The sequence below is a fragment of the Euprymna scolopes genome, chromosome 11 (assembly GCF_053919585.1).
Source record: "Euprymna scolopes isolate OS-2025 chromosome 11, ASM5391958v1, whole genome shotgun sequence".
NCBI lineage: Eukaryota > Metazoa > Mollusca > Cephalopoda > Sepiida > Sepiolidae > Euprymna > Euprymna scolopes.
The window spans coordinates 146,096,509-146,119,133 of NC_136492.1; the positions used below are offsets into that span (position 1 = coordinate 146,096,509).

General features: G+C 33.5%; 1 protein-coding gene across 1 annotated transcript in view; it reads right to left on the reverse strand.

Moving 5' to 3' along the window:
* Positions 1–22,625, reverse strand: part of LOC145288101 (neuroendocrine convertase 2-like) — a 415,880-nt gene that overhangs the window by 2,672 nt on the left and 390,583 nt on the right. Inside the window, exon 11 of the mRNA XM_080136159.1 lies at positions 9,764–9,982. Coding sequence (XP_079992285.1) covers positions 9,764–9,982 — 219 coding nt within the window. The remainder of the gene's footprint in view (positions 1–9,763; positions 9,983–22,625) is intronic.

Here is a 22,625-nt window from a genome sequence, read left to right on the forward strand (position 1 = left end):
ATTGCAGATAATTCGAACAGTAGAATTAGGATTTCATCTATCATTATATTTTCATATCTGCTTTTATTATTGGTTCTTCTTTAATGATCCTCATTATTTCATAGTGACCTATATATATATATATATATATATATAGTATTACCTACATATATAATTTAGCCTTATATGTTGTACCTACTTTTAATTACGATTTGGGTTTGAATCGATGGAGTTGTTCGGGATCGGGTAGTATTAAATCGTCGGAGGTGTTTGGGTTTGAATCGATGGAGTTGTTCGGGATCGTGTAGTATTAAATCGTCGGAGGTGTTTGGGTTTGAATCGATGGAGTTGTTCGGGATCGTGTAGTATTAAATCGTCGGAGGTGTTTGGGTTTGAATCGATGGAGTTGTTCGGGATCGTGTAGTATTAAATCGTCGGAGGTGTTTGGGTTTGAATCGATGGAGTTGTTCGGGATAATGTAGTATTAAATCGTCGGAGGTGTTTGGGTTTGAATCGATGGAGTTGTTCGGGATCGTGTAGTATTAAATCGTCGGAGGTGTTTGGGTTTGAATCGATGGAGTTGTTCGGGATCATGTAGTATTAAATCGTCGGAGGTGTTTGGGTTTGAATCGATGGAGTTGTTCGGGATCGTGTAGTATTAAATCGTCGGAGGTGTTTGGGTTTGAATCGATGGAGTTGTTCGGGATCGTGTAGTATTAAATCGTCGGAGGTGTTTGGGTTTGAATCGATGGAGTTGTTCGGGATCGTGTAGTATTAAATCGTCGGAGGTGTTTGGGTTTGAATCGATGGAGTTGTTCGGGATCGTGTAGTATTAAATCGTCGGAGGTGTTTGGGTTTGAATCGATGGAGTTGTTCGGGATCGTGTAGTATTAAATCGTCGGAGGTGTTTGGGTTTGAATCGATGGAGTTGTTCGGGATCGTGTAGTATTAAATCGTCGGAGGTGTTTGGGTTTGAATCGATGGAGTTGTTCGGGATCGTGTAGTATTAAATCGTCGGAGGTGTTTGGGTTTGAATCGATGGAGTTGTTCGGGATAATGTAGTATTAAATCGTCGGAGGTGTTTGGGTTTGAATCGATGGAGTTGTTCGGGATTGTGTAGTATTAAATCGTCGGAGGTGTTTGGGTTTGAATCGATGGAGTTGTTCGGGATCGTGTAGTATTAAATCGTCGGAGGTGTTTGGGTTTGAATCGATGGAGTTGTTCGGGATAATGTAGTATTAAATCGTCGGAGGTGTTTGGGTTTGAATCGATGGAGTTGTTCGGGATCGTGTAGTATTAAATCGTCGGAGGTGTTTGGGTTTGAATCGATGGAGTTGTTCGGGATATTGTAGTATTAAATCGTCGGAGGTGTTTGGGTTTGAATCGATGGAGTTGTTCGGGATTGTGTAGTATTAAATCGTCGTAGAGGTGTTTGGGTTTGAATCGATGGAGTTGTTCGGGATCGTGTAGTATTAAATCGTCGGAGGTGTTTGGGTTTGAATCGATGGAGTTGTTCGGGATAATGTAGTATTAAATCGTCAGAGGTGTTTGGGTTTGAATCGATGGAGTTGTTCGGGATTGTGTAGTATTAAATCGTCGGAGGTGTTTAGGTTTTAATCGATGGAGTTGTTCGGGATTGTGTAGTATTAAATCGTCGTAGAGGTGTTTGGGTTTGAATCGATGGAGTTGTTCGGGATCGTGTAGTATTAAATCGTCGGAGGTGTTTGGGTTTGAATCGATGGAGTTGTTCGGGATAATGTAGTATTAAATCGTCGGAGGTGTTTGGGTTTGAATCGATGGAGTTGTTCGGGATAATGTAGTATTAAATCGTCGGAGGTGTTTGGGTTTGAATCGATGGAGTTGTTCGGGATTGTGTAGTATTAAATCGTCGGAGGTGTTTGGGTTTGAATCAATGGAGTTGTTCGGGATCATGTAGTATTAAATCGTCGGAGGTGTTTGGGTTTGAATCGATGGAGTTGTTCGGGATTGTGTAGTATTAAATCGTCGTAGAGGTGTTTGGGTTTTAATCGATGGAGTTGTTCGGGATCGTGTAGTATTAAATCATCAGAGGTGTTTGGGTTTTAATCGATGGAGTTGTTCGGGATCGTGTAGTATTAAATCGTCGGAGGTGTTTGGGTTTGAATCAATGGAGTTGTTCGGGATAATGTAGTATTAAATCGTCGGAGGTGTTTGGGTTTGAATCGATGGAGTTGTTCGGGATCGTGTAGTATTAAATCGTCGGAGGTGTTTGGGTTTGAATCGATGGAGTTGTTCGGGATCGTGTAGTATTAAATCGTCGGAGGTGTTTGGGTTTGAATCAATGGAGTTGTTCGGGATCATGTAGTATTAAATCGTCGGAGGTGTTTGGGTTTGAATCGATGGAGTTGTTCGGGATTGTGTAGTATTAAATCGTCGTATAGGTGTTTGGGTTTGAATCGATGGAGTTGTTCGGGATTGTGTAGTATTAAATCGTCGTAGAGGTGTTTGGGTTTTAATCGATGGAGTTGTTCGGGATCGTGTAGTATTAAATCATCAGAGGTGTTTGGGTTTTAATCGATGGAGTTGTTCGGGATCGTGTAGTATTAAATCGTCGGAGGTGTTTGGGTTTGAATCAATGGAGTTGTTCGGGATAATGTAGTATTAAATCGTCAGAGGTGTTTGGGTTTGAATCGATGGAGTTGTTCGGGATCGTGTAGTATTAAATCGTCGGAGGTGTTTGGGTTTGAATCGATGGAGTTGTTCGGGATCGTGTAGTATTAAATCGTCGGAGGTGTTTGGGTTTGAATCGATGGAGTTGTTCGGGATCATGTAGTATTAAATCGTCGGAGGTGTTTGGGTTTGAATCGATGGAGTTGTTCGGGATCGTGTAGTATTAAATCGTCGTAGAGGTGTTTGGGTTTGAATCGATGGAGTTGTTCGGGATTGTGTAGTATTAAATCTTCGGAGGTGTTTGGGTTTTAATCGATTGAGTTGTTCGGGATCGTGTAGTATTAAATCATCAGAGGTGTTTGGGTTTTAATCGATGGAGTTGTTCGGGATCGTGTAGTATTAAATTGTCGGAGGTGTTTGGGTTTGAATCGATGGAGTTGTTCGGGATCGTGTAGTATTAAATCGTCGGAGGTGTTTGGGTTTGAATCGATGGAGTTGTTCGGGATCGTGCAGTATTAAATCGTCGGAGGTGTTTGGGTTTGAATCGATGGAGTTGTTCGGGATCGTGTAGTATTAAATCGTCGGAGGTGTTTGGGTTTGAATCAATGGAGTTGTTCGGGATCATGTAGTATTAAATCGTCGGAGGTGTTTGGGTTTGAATCGATGGAGTTGTTCGGGATTGTGTAGTATTAAATCGTCGTAGAGGTGTTTGGGTTTGAATCAATGGAGTTGTTCGGGATTGTGTAGTATTAAATCTTCGGAGGTGTTTGGGTTTTAATCGATGGAGTTGTTCGGGATCGTGTAGTATTAAATCCTCAGAGGTGTTTGGGTTTGAATCGATGGAGTTGTTCGGGATCGTGTAGTATTAAATCATCAGAGGTGTTTGGGTTTGAATCGATGGAGTTGTTCGGGATCGTGTAGTATTAAATCATCAGAGGTGTTTGGGTTTGAATCGATGGAGTTGTTCGGGATCGTGTAGTATTAAATCGTCGGAGGTGTTTGGGTTTTAATCGATGGAGTTGTTCGGGATCGTGTAGTATTAAATCGTCGGAGGTGTTTGGGTTTGAATCGATGGAGTTGTTCGGGATCGGGTAGTATTAAATCGTCGGAGGTGTTTGGGTTTGAATCGATGGAGTTGTTCGGGATCGTGTAGTATTAAATCGTCGGAGGTGTTTGGGTTTTAATCGATGGAGTTGTTCGGGATCGTGTAGTATTAAATCATCAGAGGTGTTTGGGTTTTAATCGATGGAGTTGTTCGGGATCGTGTAGTATTAAATCGTCGGAGGTGTTTGGGTTTGAATCGATGGAGTTGTTCGGGATCGTGTAGTATTAAATCATCAGAGGTGTTTGGGTTTGAATCGATGGAGTTGTTCGGGATAATGTAGTATTAAATCGTCGGTGTTTGGGTTTGAATCGATGGAGTTGTTCGGGATTGTGTAGTATTAAATCGTCGGAGGTGTTTGGGTTTGAATCGATGGATTTGTTCGGGATCTTGTAGTATTAAATCGTCGGAGGTGTTTGGGTTTTAATCGATGGAGTTGTTCGGGATAATGTAGTATTAAATCATCAGAGGTGTTTGGGTTTTAATCGATGGAGTTGTTCGGGATCGTGTAGTATTAAATCATCAGAGGTGTTTGGGTTTTAATCGATGGAGTTGTTCGGGATCGTGTAGTATTAAATCGTCGGAGGTGTTTGGGTTTGAATCGATGGAGTTGTTCGGGATAATGTAGTATTAAATCGTCGGTGTTTGGGTTTGAATCGATGGAGTTGTTCGGGATCGTGTAGTATTAAATCGTCGGAGGTGTTTGGGTTTGAATCGATGGAGTTGTTTGGGATCGTGTAGTATTAAATCCTCAGAGGTGTTTGGGTTTTAATCGATGGAGTTGTTCGGGATCGTGTAGTATTAAATCATTGGAGGCGTTCGGGTTCGAGTTGTCGATGTTGTTTGGGTCTGAATTGATGAAGTTGTTCAGGATCATATCGGGTCGGGTCAGGTGGGGGAAATTGTCCGAGACCATGCTGCTGCATGTGATTTTTTTCTTGTTCTCTATTCCCTCGTGAAACAATCAGTTTTTTCTATATTTGCATTTTGGATCAATGTCGTTTCTTTCCAACTCCTCAAAAAAAAACTTTAAAATGACGACTTTTTATAAGTTTTCGGTGGTGCTAAAAACGAATATCACATTTAAATTTGGGGCAGATGAGTATATGTATATAATAAAAATATTACTATATATATATATATATATATATATAAGATATTTATATTACATATAAAGAAATTACTTTTTCAAAAAGTGGAGAATTACTTTCGTATATAAATTTAACATAAAATTAGAACCCACTTTCTGGCCACCTACTAATTTCTTCATATAAAACAAATTTAACAGTGATATTCGTTTTCAGCACCCCCCGAAAACCGGTGCTGTTTTTTTACTAAGGGATTTATTCAATTTTTCATCTCATAATTTAGGACGCTACACACGAGCGATTTACAAAAACATACTTTTGTTTGTCATTCTTTTTTTTATTATCGAACTTGTATAGTTTTTAACAGGTGCTTCTGCAGTTTAGTACTTCACAAAACTTTTGTTTACATTAAGGGGTCGGTGGAGAGGCGGGGGTGTTGTGTCTGCACATAATTTACGGAAAAACGGTTAATTAAACTACAGAAACACCTGTTAAAAACTATATAAGTGCTATAATTGAATACTCCCTAAAAAAAAAAATTTTTTTTAAAAAGAACGAAAAACAAAAGTATGTTTTGTAACCCGCTTGTGTAAGGTTACTGACAGCATTATTAGCGTCCTAATTTAGGAGATGAAAAACTGAACAAATCTAGGTAAAAAACAGCGCCGGTTTTCGGGAGTGCTGAAAACGAATATCACAGTTAAATTTGTTTTATGATATGAAGAAATAACTAGGTATCCAGAAAGTGGGTGCTCATTTAACGTTAAATTTATAGGAAAGTGATCTCCCACTTTTTGAAAAAAGTAATTTCTTCATATCATGAAAACTACTTATCTGCCCCAAATTTAAATGCGATATTCGTTTTCAGCATCATTGAAAACCTAGAAAAGTCGTTATTTTAAAGTTTTTGGAGGAGTTGGAAAGAAACTTGACATTGACCGCACCTTGTATAATTCTAACTTTTGATGAGAAGCATTTAGCTCCGAAATGCTATGGCCTAAAGAGTTCTTTCTTAATTTTCCCTTATTGTTCTCATGATATAATAAAGTTATAATTTTTATTCCTCATCTTTCATTTAATACTATATATATAAAGTTATAAAAATATATATGGCAATTAAGCTACACAGAATATTCCGCATTTCATCCAGGCTAGGATTCGTCAGGCATAAGTCTGACGAATCCTAGTGTGGATGAAACGCATAAGCCTAACGAATCCTAGCATAGATGAAACACGGAATATTCTGCGTAGCTTAATTGCCATATATATTTTTATAACTTACTACCTAGCTCTACCTATGTATTGAGCACTGTTGAAGTAAATACAGAAAGTTTACGCATAAAATTATACTTTTGTATATTAATTTATGTGATTAAATGAAGTAGTCATATATATATATATAGGAAATTTTTGTTTTGTGTTTGACTTTTTAATCAAAACCATATTTATTTTCTCTCAATTTTATAATCTAGATAAGAAATAATTTTTTTTACATTTTACAAAAACAAAAAAAAAAACAACAAAAAACAAACAAACAAAAGAAACGTTTAAGTTTTTTTTAAATAACACCAGCGGCACTGTAAACTGTCAGGTACATATATAAACAGATGAAAAAGAACACACATGAATGTGTATTATGTGGATTCATCGGACTACTGTTCTACTCTTGAGTGTCATTTTTCACAACGTTTCGGCCGATGTAACCGCTGACCTTCTCCAAGTGATGGATGTTGTTGAATTCGGAAATGTTTTTGTCAAACAGTATGAATAATATTAATAAGCAATCCTCATCTCAATAATTCAGAAAGATATTAAGTGAATTATAATATTAAGTGAATTATATTATTAAGTGAATTATAATATAAGTGAATTATATTATTAAGTGAATTATAATATTAAGTGAATTATATTATTAAGTGAATTATAATATAAGTGAATTATATTATTAAGTGAATTATAATATTAAGTGAATTATATTATTAAGTGAATTATATTATTAAGTGAATTATAATATAAGTGAATTATATTATTAAGTGAATTATAATATAAGTGAATTATATTATTAAGTGAATACTAATATTAAGTGAATTATATTATTAAGTGAATTATAATATAAGTGAATTATATTATTAAGTGAATTATAATATAAGTGAATTATATTATTAAGTGAATTATAATATAAGTGAATTATATTATTAAGTGAATTATAATATTAAGTGAATTATAATATTAAGTGAATTATATTATTAAGTGAATTATATTATTAAGTGAATTATAATATTAAGTGAATTATATTATTAAGTGAATTATAATATAAGTGAATTATATTATTAAGTGAATTATATTATTAAGTGAATTATATTATTAAGTGAATTATATTATTAAGTGAATTATATTATTAAGTGAATTATAATATAAAGTGAATTATATTATTAAGTGAATTATAATATTAAGTGAATTATAATATTAAGTGAATTATATTATTAAGTGAATTATATTATTAAGTGAATTATATTATTAAGTGAATTATATTATTAAGTGAATTATAATATAAAGTGAATTATATTATTAAGTGAATTATATTATTAAGTGAATTATATTATTAAGTGAATTATATTATTAAGTGAATTATATTATTAAGTGAATTATATTATTAAGTGAATTATAATATAAGTGAATTATATTATTAAGTGAATTATAATATTAAGTGAATTATATTATTAAGTGAATTATAATATAAGTGAATTATATTATTAAGTGAATTATATTATTAAGTGAATTATATTATTAAGTGAATTATAATATAAGTGAATTATAATATAAGTGAATTATATTATTAAGTGAATTATAATATTAAGTGAATTATATTATTAAGTGAATTATATTATTAAGTGAATTATAATATAAGTGAATTATAATATAAGTGAATTATAATATAAGTGAATTATATTATTAAGTGAATTATAATATAAAGTGAATTATAATATAAAGTGAATTATAATATAAAGTGAATTATATTATTAAGTGAATTATAATATTAAGTGAATTATAATATTAAGTGAATTATATTATTAAGTGAATTATATTATTAAGTGAATTATATTATTAAGTGAATTATAATATAAGTGAATTATAATATAAGTGAATTATATTATTAAGTGAATTATAATATTAAGTGAATTATATTATTAAGTGAATTATATTATTAAGTGAATTATATTATTAAGTGAATTATATTATTAAGTGAATTATATTATTAAGTGAATTATATTATTAAGTGAATTATATTATTAAGTGAATTATATTATTAAGTGAATTATAATATAAGTTAATTATATTATTAAGTGAATTATAATATAAGTGAATTATATTATTAAGTGAATTATATTATTAAGTGAATTATAATATTAAGTGAATTATATTATTAAGTGAATTATATTATTAAGTGAATTATATTATTAAGTGAATTATAATATAAAGTGAATTATATTATTAAGTGAATTATAATACTAAGTGAATTATATTATTAAGTGAATTATATTATTAAGTGAATTATAATATTAAGTGAATTATAATATTAAGTGAATTATATTATTAAGTGAATTATAATATTAAGTGAATTATAATATTAAGTGAATTATAATATTAAGTGAATTATAATATAAGTGAATTATAATATAAGTGAATTATAATATAAGTGAATTATAATATAAGTGAATTATAATATAAGTGAATTATAATATAAGTGAATTATAATATTAAGTGAATTATAATATTAAGTGAATTATAATATAAGTGAATTATAATATTAAGTGAATTATAATATTAAGTGAATTATAATATTAAGTGAATTATAATATTAAGTGAATTATAATATTAAGTGCATAATAATATTAAGTGCATTATAATATTAAGTGAATTATAATATTAAGTGAATTATAATATTAAGTGAATTATAATATTAAGTGAATTATAATATTAAGTGAATTATAATATTAAGTGAATTATAATATTAAGTGAATTATAATATTAAGTGCATTATAATATTAAGTGAATTATAATATTAAGTGAATTATAATATTAAGTGAATTATAATATAAGTGAATTATAATATTAAGTGAATTATAATATTAAGTGAATTATATTATTAAGTGAATTATATTATTAAGTGAATTATATTATTAAGTGAATTATATTATTAAGTGAATTATATTATTAAGTGAATTATATTATTAAGTGAATTATATTATTAAGTGAATTATAATATAAGTGAATTATAATATAAGTGAATTATAATATTAAGTGAATTATAATATTAAGTGAATTATAATATAAGTGAATTATAATATAAGTGAATTATAATATTAAGTGAATTATAATATAAGTGAATTATAATATTAAGTGAATTATAATATAAGTGAATTATAATATAAGTGAATTATAATATAAGTGAATTATAATATTAAGTGAATTATATTATTAAGTGAATTATAATATTAAGTGAATTATAATATTAAGTGAATTATATTATTAAGTGAATTATAATATTAAGTGAATTATAATATAAGTGAATTATAATATAAGTGAATTATAATATAAGTGAATTATAATATTAAGTGAATTATAATATTAAGTGAATTATAATATTAAGGGAATTATAATATTAAGGGAATTATAATATTAAGGGAATCGTCAAACAGATGTTTTAATTAACTGTAACGGAATCAATAATTGAAGTTACGATATATCAAATCAAAAGATTTACACAAATGTCTTCTTTATTTATGTTATTGATTTACAAGATTAATATTTGTTCTCATCACTTCTTGTCTCATCCCCCCTTCCTTCAAACAACTAAAACATACAATGTGCAAGCAAGCAATCGTAATATTATATGGATATCCTTAAAGAATCTTTAGTATCGTGAATAAGAAAGGTCACTTACTTGTTCATATCAGCACTTGTATAAACACATTTCCTCTGTGGAGGGACATTGTGCCAATTCTGGGCCAATTCCACCATTCGCCCACAATCCATAAGGCCAAACCCAAAAGAATGGCTCACATGCAGACCAGCGCCATTACGAAACCAATTGCTACCAGAAGATGGAATACGAGCACTGTGCACCACCAAATGTTGGACATCTCTCCATGTCAGATGAGGGCTGATGAGGAGAAAAAAGGGCAAATTAAAAAAACTGCCATAAAAAAGATCTTTCATTAGTGCAAGTAGGTATAAATAAAAATAGCAAAAATGAAAATTATTTTTGCATAAATAAATATCTGTCTTCTAACAGTTATTTTTTATTTTAAATTTATTGTTTTAGTAGATGAGTTAATACAATTTGATTTTAGAACAATTCATTTTAAAATGGCTAAAATTTATTTTTTTATCCTAACAGCATCAGATTAATCAACAATCATCAGATGATTTTTTTTAATATATCTGGAAAGTTATAACGTACATGACATGTTTATAGCATTGACTTTTTTTTTAACAAAGGGGTCACTACTAATCCAGGCCCAGAGGCCACTCAAGGATAAGGATTAATGAATGTACAGTAGTCAATAGGAAAATATCGTAGTAATCGTTAGTTGTGGAAATTTGGTAAATTGGATTACTTAAGGGGACGGTTAACAGGAATTTGTTTATGTTGGACTTGAAGACGACCATATTGTAGTCAGCTGGAAAGTAGGCAAACAGAACTGAGTTCCACAGGCGTGCATTTAGGTTTAGTTACCGATAAAAAGTGGGGAAAATTATTGATAGTGGTTTTAGCTAGATGAGTGTTTTTTTGTGAATGTTTTGCAAGAGGGACAATAAAGTGGAGTTCAGACAAGCACTTACCATGAAAATAACGCTAGAGCAAGATGTGTTCGCAACATCTTTTCTGTGAGAAAAAGGTTGCAGGGAAGAGAAAAGAGCATCCCCTACTAGACTGTGGAGTCTATTTTGAACTCTGTCAATGTAGGATAGGAAGTTTCTAGCAGCTCCTGCCCAGATGTGGCAACAGTAATTCATACTAGGATGTACTTGGCTATTATATATGTCAAGAATTACATCGACAGTGAGATATCTACTGGAGCGGTAGAAGGAGCCTACCACTTTCTTTAATGACGCTCGCAATAGATTTGTATGTGTTCCATTTCAGATCTGGAGTAATATCAGACCCAGAAGCTTCTCGAAACATGGAGCGTTCCAAAACGAGAGCCATTCATTTTAACTGATGCCAGATGGGGTTAGAAGGTTGATGATGGATAGGCAGAAGTTTGGTTTTAGATGCATTAAAATTAATCAGCCAGCCATGTCCCTACATGGTCAAAATCAAAGGAGAGATAATCAGAGAGACCTTGGGCATCTACGACCTTTGAAGTGTTGCCATTGATAGTAGTGTTGGTAGCATAAACGTCTTCGAATGATATTTGAATGTGATACAGATCAGAAAGAGTTGAGCCCAGGATTAATACTGTGAGCTTCTGATTTCTGTCCATCAATAACTGCTCTCATAAATCTTTCAGAGAGAAAGGAGTTAATAATTAAGACATCTCTAGCTATACCATAGCTGGAGATCTTATACCTTTATGCCATACTCTACAAAAGGCTTTTGATGTGTCAAGAGCAATTACCCTAGAAACAAAGTCATCATTGAGAGATTCGCTAATCCTATGAGATCTAACTGTTAGCACATCTACTGTAGATCTAGCAGAACAAAAACCATATTGCATGTCACTGAGGAGGATATTTTGCCGAGGTGGTTGACTACTTCTCTAGTCAACACAGATTTCAGCAACTTACTCATAATGCATAGGAGACTGATCTGTCCTGAGAGGAAGATGACTGATGAATTTTTAAATACGCCGCAAACTGATTAAGTTTTCTAAGGTGTTGTGAAGTATTTCGCCTTAGAACAATGCTTAAACAGTTTTGTAAGTATGGGAACTAGTTCTGATTGAAACCTTTTCAGCACTGGATTCATACACACACATGCACAAACACACCCGCAGATTAAACCGACTAAACATTATATTATAATGGATTATCTTGTTTGTAAGAGAGAGTAGGCAGGGGTTGGGGTTAGGTAATTTTAAATCAGATCAACCCTAACAGGTTATAAAAAATCCTAAATTGAATCATTTGAATAAAAATTTCTAAGTTTCAACTTCCCTGCTTCAGATCATGGGCTCTGAGCACGCATAAAGGTCTACCTTCAATGGTTCCAGAGGCTTCGACGTCAAACAATGTTCTCAATTTGAGTGGCATCTTCATGGAACCAGCTACCTGATGAGGTCATAAACCAGCCTACACTACAGGATTCAAGACGGCTTTGGACAGATGCTAGTCGGACGTCCATGGTTTTCCCTCTGTATAGATTCTTTTTGTACATTCTAAATTCTAACTGGCTTTTTCCCATTGTAAATGGCAATCGCTTGTGCGTTTATTCTTTGCAAGTTAAATGAATGAAAATCTTCAAATATTTCTTCATGTTGTAAATCAATATTTTTTAAAATTAGTTTCTAGATTTGTTTGTTTTCTATTTTGTAAATAAATCGTTAGTAAATGATAAATTCTATTTATCCTAAAGAAGAGATTTTAACAGAATGGGTGTAATGGCAACTAAATAAATCTCTCCATTCTCAACAGCATTCATTTTACACGGAGAAATGTCCAACATTTGGTGGTGAAAAGTGCTCAGGTTTTTTACTAATTATGTACGACAAATTAAGGTACGACAAATGTACAACAATTGCTCCTGCTGATTATTTTTGTGATATTTAGGCACGTCATTCGAGCAACTTGGGATTCTCATGATTCAGGAAGAAGCAACCAATTTCAATTTAGACAGATTTGAGTAAATTAAATAATTTGTTGCTTTATTTACTTTTCATTGTCGTTTTTATTTTTCTAAACATTTACATTAAAAAAACAATAAAACACAATAAAATACAAAAATGCATTTACGATTTTAAAACAGTAAAACATTTTTTTTCTTTTAACAGAAAAAAACATTTGTTTATTTCTTAAAGATTTTTAGCAAAAAAACAAAAACAAAACAAAAACAGCAGAAGCAGTTGTCATGTTTTGTAGTACATTTATCGTGCCTTAATTCGTCGTACATATATAGTAGAAAATCAATGCTTGTATTCAGTTTTCTGGTAGCAGTTGGTATGTAATGGAAACCATATACATATGAGCGATTCTTTTGGGTTTGACCTTAATGATTGTGGCCGAATGATGCAACTAGCCCAGGTTACCTCAATGTCGTTTCACATGTCTTTATGCAAATGTTGATATGACACAAAGGAAATATCTTTATACAAGTGCTGAAGAAACAAGTAAAAGAACTTTTTTCTCTCTGCTTCCAAATTATGGCTTCACCATCGGATAAAGACATAAAATTTTAAAAATAATAAGATACAATTTCAGACAAAAGCTGAAGAACATCGTCAGAAAACATCAAATTTATTTTCTACAATTATTTTTGCATCCAATATGATTTTTAGGGGAAGGATAAGAATTTATTATAAAGTTGGAAATCGAAAAGAACTAAAGGGGAATTATTTTTTCAATAATCTTTGTCTAAACAGAAAATATTTTTCATTTTTTATTTTTTATTTTCAAATTCCATTTTTTTTTTTTTAATTTTCAAATTCCATTTTTTTTTTTTAAATTTTCAAATTCCATTTTTTTTTTAAATTTTCAAATTTCAGTTTTTATTTAAATTTTCAAATTTCAGTTTTTATTTAAATTTTCAAATTCCAGATTTTTAAAAAAATTTTCTTCCAGAAATTGATATACTATTAAAAAGTTAGTGTTTTTTGGATTTGTCTGTTAGTGTTCAACTTGAAACATGTGAATGTTAGGCATTACTAAGGTAGTAGTTTTTATGTCAAGTTCAAATCTTACATAAGTCTAAAGGTTTTTTTTTAATTGGATATGTGTTTGATAAATTAAAAGAAATTAACATGAGATAGAAAACATTACAAATAATTTTTTATGAAAACCAAGGGACGTTTATTTTGTTTTATAATCTACCAAAATATTAGACAAGTGTATTTAGCATTAGTTCAATTTTTTTGCTTAAAAACACAATTTTTAATTTTTTGTGTCAGAAAAATCAATATACAAGTACAGAGATAGTTTCGCTCTCATGCATATGATCAAGGTAGCATATTTTTATTTGCACTACTTATAAAACGGTAGAAGCTAGGTGTCTATCTCTGGCCAGGTATTTATTTATCCCTCTTTTGCTCAAGTTCATCCTATTTCCATGTTTTCCTTGACCTTCCCTGCAAACTGACCCTGTTGACCCTAAGTGTACTCATGTATTAACTCAAGAACTCTCATCCATTTTTTCAATGTGAGCAAATTAAAGAAGTATACTGTTCGGCATAATCACCTTATGTCCAGATTTAATCCTTCTGTGAGCTCATCAGATCTAAACTTTTCTTTAAGACTCGTATTTATGGGGAGGAGGTCATTAGGTTTTAGGGATGTGTTCACGACAATTTCAGAGGTTTAATTTATGGTAATTTGTAAGAGAGAATTATTTTTAGGATGAGTTGGATTCATAGAAATATTTTCAGTGAAAAAAAATTTCCAAATTTTATATTCAAATATGAGAAAACCAGAAGCATTGTCATACAGTAAAAAAAAACAACAAAATAATGAGTTAAGAAATCATATATTCACAAAAGAGATATTTTATATATGTTCAAAATGGAAAGTTTACAGCAATTTCCTTCTACAGCAGACAACACACTATCCAAAATAAAAATATCTGTGCGTGAAGTCACCAAACTAATCAAGAACCTTGATTCCAGTAAAGCAACTGGCCTTGACGGCATTCCAATTATAATATTGAAAAAGCTTCGACCACATAAGCCTACATACTTACAAAACTGTTTAAGCATTGCCTTGAGGAGACGTGCTTCCCAACACCCTGGAAAACCTCATCAGTATGCCCTGTATTTAAGAACTCGGGTGATAAATCATCTCCGTCTCAGTAAAGACCAATAAGTCTCTGATGTGTAATGAGTAAGTTACTGGAATCCATATTAAGCAAAGAAGTAGTCAACCACCTCAGCAGAAATAACCTCCTTAGAGACATGCAATATAGTTTCTGTTCTGCTAGATCTACAGCTGATGTGCTAACAGTTATATCTCATAGGATTAGTGAATCTCTCGACAAAGGCTTCCTTTCTAGGGCAATTGCTCTTGACATATCAAAGGTCTTCGATAAGGTATGGCATAAAGGCCTACTTCACAAGATTTCCAGCTACGGTATAACTGGAAATGTTTTCTCAATAATTAAATCATTTCTCTCTGATAGGCTCATAAGAGTAGTGGTTGATGGGCAGCAATCAGAGGCCCACAGTATTAATGCTGGAGTCCCCCAGGGGTCCATCCTGGGCCCAACTCTCTTCCTGATCTACAATGATCTCCCAAAACACATGCTTAAATCATTCGTTGACATCTATGCTGATGACATGACCATCTATGGCAACACATCAAAGGCCATAAATGACAAAGTTCTCTCTGATTCTCTCTCTTCTCATCTTGAGCATGTGGTACAGTGGAAGGAAGAGGTGGCTGGTTACTTTTAATGCATCTAAAACCAAACTCCTATCTTTACATCATCAACGCTCTGTTCCTCATCTAGCATCAATTGAAATGGATGGCTCTCATCTTGGGGAGGCTTCATGTTTTGACAAGCTCCTGGGTTTGACCTTTACTCCTGATCTGAAATGGAACACGTATATGAAGTCAGTTGCCCGGGTTGCTGGGAAAATTGTGGGGTCCTTCCACCATTCCAGAAGATATCTCACTACTGGTGCAATTCTTTATCTGTATAAAAGCCAAGTACGTCCAAAGATGGAGTACTGCTGCCACATCTGGGCTGGAGCTTCTAAAAACAGCCTATCCTGCCCTGACAGAGTACAAAATAGACTTTGTGGCTTAGTGGGGGATGCCCTTTTCTCTTCCCTGAAGCCTCTCACCCACAGTTGCGAGCCTGTCTTTGTTTTATCATTATTTCCATGGCAAGTGCTCGTTCAAGCTCCAAACTTTGGCCCCCCCCCCGCCGTCGCCAATCTTTCACCCGTCTAGCTAAAACCACTGTCAGTAATTTCCCCCACTCTTTATCTGTACCTAAATCCAAACGTAAATTCCATGAACAAAGCTTCTTTCTGAGAAGTGCACACCTGTGGAACTCTTTCATTTGCCTGTTTCCCACCTGACTACAATTTGGATGTCTTCAAGTCCAACATAAACAAATTCCTGATTAATCATCTCCCTTAAGACTATCAAATCTCCAATACCAACTATTACTACGATATTATCCCATTGATTATTGTATACAAAATAACCCTTATCCCCGAGTGGCTTTCAGGCCTTGATAAGTGGTGATCCCCCCATGTGAAAAAAAAAAAAAAAAAAGATAGGAAAATATACTTGAATAGTTTTAGAGTTCTTGTTCAAAAAAGTGTTTATTAGCTGAGATGTTAGAGGTCTGGATCGATAAATTATGCGCCGTGATTTTCAGGGTTCAGTAAAATCGTATTCAAAACATCTCTACTCAAATAAATTGAAATTAATTGAAAGTTGTCCATAAGAGTTAGTGTTCATTTGATTTCATATAATTGGAGATCAGTGAAAAAGATTGGATTATTTCAATAAACAAAGTTTATATAGACGATAATAAGTCAATGAGTTGTGAGTGTGCCTGTGTGTTCATCAATGTTAGTGTGTACGTGAGAGAAGAGAGATGCCGCAGAGATGGGCGCATAGAGTGGAGCATCCAGTGACACCGGTGCATAGATTCGGTTTCACTGGTGATTAAAGAAAAATCTGACTTTTAAAGGGTTTGGGTGGCTCCCAGAAAAAAAATAAAAAACAAAAACATTTCTAATAAATTCAGACAGTTTTCTAATTTTTTTTTTTTTTTCACAAAGGCATCACCACTTATCAAGGCCAAGAGGCCACTTGAGGATAAGGGTTAAAGAATGTACAGTAGACAATTGGACAATAAAGTAATCGTTAGTAATGGAAATTCAGTAAATTTGTTAACTTATATGGAACGGCTCATCAAAAACTTGTTTACGTTAGACTTGAAGACAACCATATTGTAGTCAGCTGGAAAGCAGGAGACAATTCCATAGGTGTGCAGTTCTAAGAAGCTTTGTTCATGGAATCTACGTTTAGGTTTAAGCATAGATAAAGAGTGGAGGAAATTATTGATAGTGGTTTCTGCTAGACGGGTGTTCTTGTGAAAGTTTGGCGAGGGGGGACCATAGATTGGAGCTCAGTCGAGCACTTGCCATGAAAATAACGATAAAGCAGAGACAAACTCGCAACATCTCTTCTGTGAGAAAGAGGTTGCAGGGAAGAAAAAAGGATATCCCCTATGAGGCTGCGAAGTCTATTTTGAACTCTATCAAGGCAAGATAAGTCCTTTCTAGCAGCTCCTGCCTAGATTTGGCAACAGTACTCCATCCTTGGACGTACTTGGCTCCTATATAGATAGAGAATTGCATTAGCAGTGAGATAGCTACTGGATCTATAGAAGGATTCCACCATTTTTCCAGCGGCCTTGGCAACAGATTTAATGTCTAATTGGGCCAAAATATAATTATTTGTTTTTATTAAAGATAAAGTATGCACAGATGATATGCATACTAACGTCTTTATGCATTTTGATTTTGTACTGAATGAAAAATTTCGATGTAATGACATTCATACACGCAGAAGAGGTCATTGGCACTTGACCAACAAAATCAAAAATGACTTGAAATGAATGGAAATCGTTAATTTAGAGTTTTCGAAGAAACTCTCACGTCTTATGGAAAGCCTTTTTTTGCACTTGGGGCACTTTCAACACACAGTAATTTTTGAAGGTTGCAGAATTCTGCGTAGACAGAGCACATCCACAGCAACACAACTGGTTACTAATCAATAGCAATTTTCATTGGGCATAGTTCACAATATTGTCACTTCTGAAATTTTCAAACAATTCCATTCTGGGGCCCACTGAAGTAGCCATACGTCCAATTTGAAACGTGTGGAAAACTCGCAAGCTGAAAATAGTAGTCTGAAAGATAAGTTGTCCAAAAAAAAAAAAAACAATAGTCGTCAGAATTGAATCGCAAGATGAGAACAGTAATCCGAAATAAAATGGTGTGAGAATCAGATGTAGATACAAGTCAATGACTGCTCTCCCCCTTCCCCCCAATTTTTTTATGAACATGGGAGAGGGGGGGGGGATTCCTAAAATTTTTGTTTGGAGTTGGAAAGCGGCTTTCAAAACTTCTTTTTCGCCTGTTTTTTTTTTTTTTTTTTTTAATAAAAATTTTGGCATTTGTGCACTTTTGATACCGTGCTGAAATAATAACATTATTTCAAAAGCCATTCTTAACACCCCATCAATTTCAAAAGCCATTCTTAACACCCCATCAATTGTTTTCATTGTGAACAGAAGTACATAGAAGCTAGAAGTAACGTTAAGAAAGAAATAGCGACAGCTAACAGGGAATTTACGGAAACCACTAAAAAACGCATCGAAGCACAAAAACTAGGAATTCGTGACTTCTGGAAAATCTACAACAGTGTAGTAAATAATGGGCAATCAACAATTCCCCCACTAACTAACAATCACGATTTTCTTTGCTCAGCAACCGAGAAGGCTAACATGCTTGCCAGTCGATTTGCCTCAAACTCCACACTGGACCCTCTAAACCACCCCCTACCTCAATTTCCTATGCGGACAGACGCCACGCTAGACGATCTGAAAATCACCCCTGCTCAGGTGCATGCTATCATAAAAGACCTTGACACTTCCAAAGCATGTGGACCCGACCTCATCCCAGCTGTGCTATTAAAAAAGTGCTCAGCCGAAGTAGCTCCAGTTCTCTCCAAACTCTACAACAAATGCCTTAATGAATCTTGCTTTCCGAGCTGTTGGAAAACTGCTTCTGTAGTACCAGTATTCAAGAATTCTGGCGAAAGAACTGACCCATTAAATTATCGCCCTATTAGCCTCCTCCCACTTTTTGCCAAAATATTTGAGACCTTAATTAACCATGCTCTAGTCCAGCACCTTACAGATGCTAAACTTCTGACCGACCATCAATATGGATTTAGACAAGCCCGTTCCACGGCAGACATCCTCACTGTAATCTCTGAACGCATATACCATTCACTGGACAAAGCAGGAGAGGGCAGAGCGGTAGCTCTAGATATATCTAAGGCTTTTGACAGGGTATGGCATGAGGGTCTCCTCAGGAAGATTAGATCTTACGGTATCACTGGTAGAATACTTAACATAATTAAATCCTTCTTAGATAAGAGAAAAATTCAGGTTGTCCTCGACGGTCGTACATCTAAACAATATGATATAAATGCGGGAGTGCCCCAGGGATCTATCCTTGGACCTCTGCTGTTCCTGATATTCATAAATGACCTCCCCGACAAAATTGCCTCTGAGATGGGTATATATGCTGATGACACCACACTCTATAGCAGGCACGACAGGAAAACAAATGAACATATATCTAAAGTAATGGCAGAAACACTAGAGGATGACCTCCAATCAGTAGTGGAATGGGGACAAAAATGGATGGTAACGTTCAATGCCACCAAGACAAAACTGGTTTCATTCAATAATTACAAGAAACCTTCTCTACCACCTATAGCAATAGCCAACGACTCTTTATCTGAGAGTACGTCTCTCAAGCTCCTTGGCCTAACGTTCACAGGAAACATGAGTTGGAACAATTACATTGAGGGCATTGCCAAGGCCGCTGCAAGGAAGGTGGGCTCTCTCTACCGTGCTAGAAAACTTCTAACACCCGAAAGTATCCTGTACCTCTATAAGGCCACTATTCGCCCATGTATGGAGTATTGCTATCATATTTGGGCCGGTGCATCGGCTACTAGTCTCTCGCTTCTTGACAGGGTTCAAAAGAGAGTCGCAAATCTGATAGGCCCTAAACTGGCATCTAAACTTCAGCCTCTGTCACATCGTCGAAACGTTGCATCCCTCTGCCTGTTCTACAAGTATTATAATGGTGAATGCTCTGAAGAACTGCAAGCACTTGTGCCCCCACGACGTGAACACCCTCGACAGACCCGACAAGCTGCAAAATCCCACCCCCACACTGTAGAGATTCCTAGATGTAAAAGATCTTTCTACTCCAGTAGTTTCTTCCCCAGAACAGCTAGACTTTGGAATTCCATTCCAGGTCACTGCTTCCCCAACTGTACTGGCATGCATAAGTTCAAGTGCAACGTGAACCAACATCTCGCTGCCCTAATCCCTACATAGTACCCCAGTAGATGTTTCCCCTAATAGTAGCCCCCTACACCAAAGTTGCAATGTGCCTTGTTTGGGGTGAAAATGTAATAAAAAAAAAAATATATATATATATATTTTTATGTTCATAGCTTTCAAAATAATGTCATTATTTAACCGCGGAACAATGGCTGCAACCTACGGGAAATTGAAATTTTTTATAATTTGCCTGACGCCAAAAGTTTTTGCTTAATTTTTTATTTCTAACCATTTCTTGTAAGGGAATTCCAGTAAACCTCTCTGATCACGTGACTAATCACATGGCACGTCGGTAAAGGAATGGATAAGTCAGGGGGCAATGATGTACAACGTTATAAGGAGAAAGTGAACACCCTTCTTAAAAGCCATCCATTTTTTTTTTTTTTTCAAACTTTTTTTCTGCTAATATGATATTTAAGTCTGATCTATGATAATCGTCGGAAAACTGTTAGAAAAGGTGAACACACACATTTTTAGGAGGGTGGGGCTGGGTGGGCACTCGTACAGGCCTGTCCCCCCCCCTTTTTTTTTTTTTTTTGACAGCTGATGTTTCACTTACAAAACCGTGTGTGTGTGTGTGTGTAAACAATGAAACCGAAATAATATTGATAAACAATAGCTCGCATTGTTTCTTCAAATATTTTTCAGGTTATTAATAAATTTTCATTGTTTCTTGGCAAAAAGTTTTTAAAAACATTTTTCTTTTTAAACATAAATCAATTGTTGAAAAAAAAAAGTCTGTTAAAATCAATTGTTGAAAAATAAGATCTAAAATTAAGTCGAGATTTTTAAAAATAAATGTAGAAAAAATACGGAAAATATTGTAAAATATAGTTATCTCCCTTGAAATAACAAATTGCCTCTGTTTAAGTTTCTGCAAAATCACAGTATTTGAAGTGTTTTTAAAATAGTATAATCTTCAATTACTACTTTCAATTGATTGCAGTAAATGTTAATTAAATTATGTAATGATTGTCGGTAAAGCAATTGTAATTATTTAAAAGATAAGTTAAAAAAAAATATGAGCGCTAATTCTCATTTTTTACGATATCAAATGAAAGAAAGATAACTCTGTATAAACAAATTTAGAGTTATTGTTCTTGAGTTTAATATTTTCCCTCATTTTAACATTTTTCATTGTTATATTATAGAAGTTCTGTTTTCTTTTGTTTATATTTATTATCCCACACTATTTTAGTTTTAGTAGAGTTTAACTCAATAACATAATGTGTAACAGATTTTGTTTTCATTTTCGAATAATTTTGAAAAGAAAAGTCCACATAACTTATGAACAACTTTAGATTCTTTTCAATTAAAGTAAACACATTTTACTCTTTAATCATTTTACAAAAATATTTCCATTTCTTAATTTATAGGTCCTGGATATGACCTTAAACTATATCCGATTGTGAGGCCCCAGCTTGTGGGCTTTGGGGAGTGTGGAGCCACCCTTTAATTGACATTGCTCCCAGGTCCAATCTGACCCGGAGTGGTAGTACCTGTTAGGGTCCCAACTATGGATTAAATAAAAACTGACTTGAAAAACAAAAAAAACAAAAAACAAAAAAAAACATTCTAATAAAACTTTTCTTCCAAATCACTAGATTCGGTATTAAATAACCCGAAAAGGGTTGATATGCCGTAAAACCAAACAACCAAATCTTGATTTATAAAAAAAGTCTTTGTCAAATATTTTTCATTAAAATAAAACTTGAAATCAACAAAAACTGAAAGTTGGATTTAATTAATTGCAGATATTAAAAATTATTTCAAATTACATCAGTAATCGCATCAATTCTCTTGTGTCTCAATATAATATTGGCCCACCATATTCAAGCGGTTAGCTCATAAAATAGATGCCAAATTTTATCAACCAGTTTTGTCCGTTTTATGCAGTAGTGATAGTGCAAATTAATCCACTATGTAAAATATTAATTTGTTTTATTTTTGACATATTTTGAACTAATATTTTAAAAACAAAATAAAAAAAAAATCAGAAAATAAATCAATATTTGCACATATTTTCATCGCTGCGAAAATCTAAGAACACTTAAATAAATTTTGAATGCCATATTGAGAGCTAAGCACTTCAATATACTCTGTCATTTCTTGCCTCTTGTAAGCATTAAAATCATCTCATTTCCACCTATACCTAATATATGGTGATGTCACTGATATGTGGAATTGTAGCTTAACAAAAGTAGGTTTTTATCCAATAAAATCTGCCATTTTAACTTCCATCCTTTGCTTCATATTGTCGTTCCTTCATTTGATTTTTTTTTTTTTTTGAAAGATTGGCGAGGGGGGGAACCTGCCATGGAAATAACGATAGAACAAGGATAGGCTCGCAACGTCTCTTCTGTGAGAGAGAGGTTGCAGGGTAGAGAAAAGGGCATCCCCTACTAAGCTACGAAGTCTATTTTGTACTCTGTCAAGGCAGGATATGCTGTTTTTAGCAGCTCCTCCCCAGATATGGCAGCAG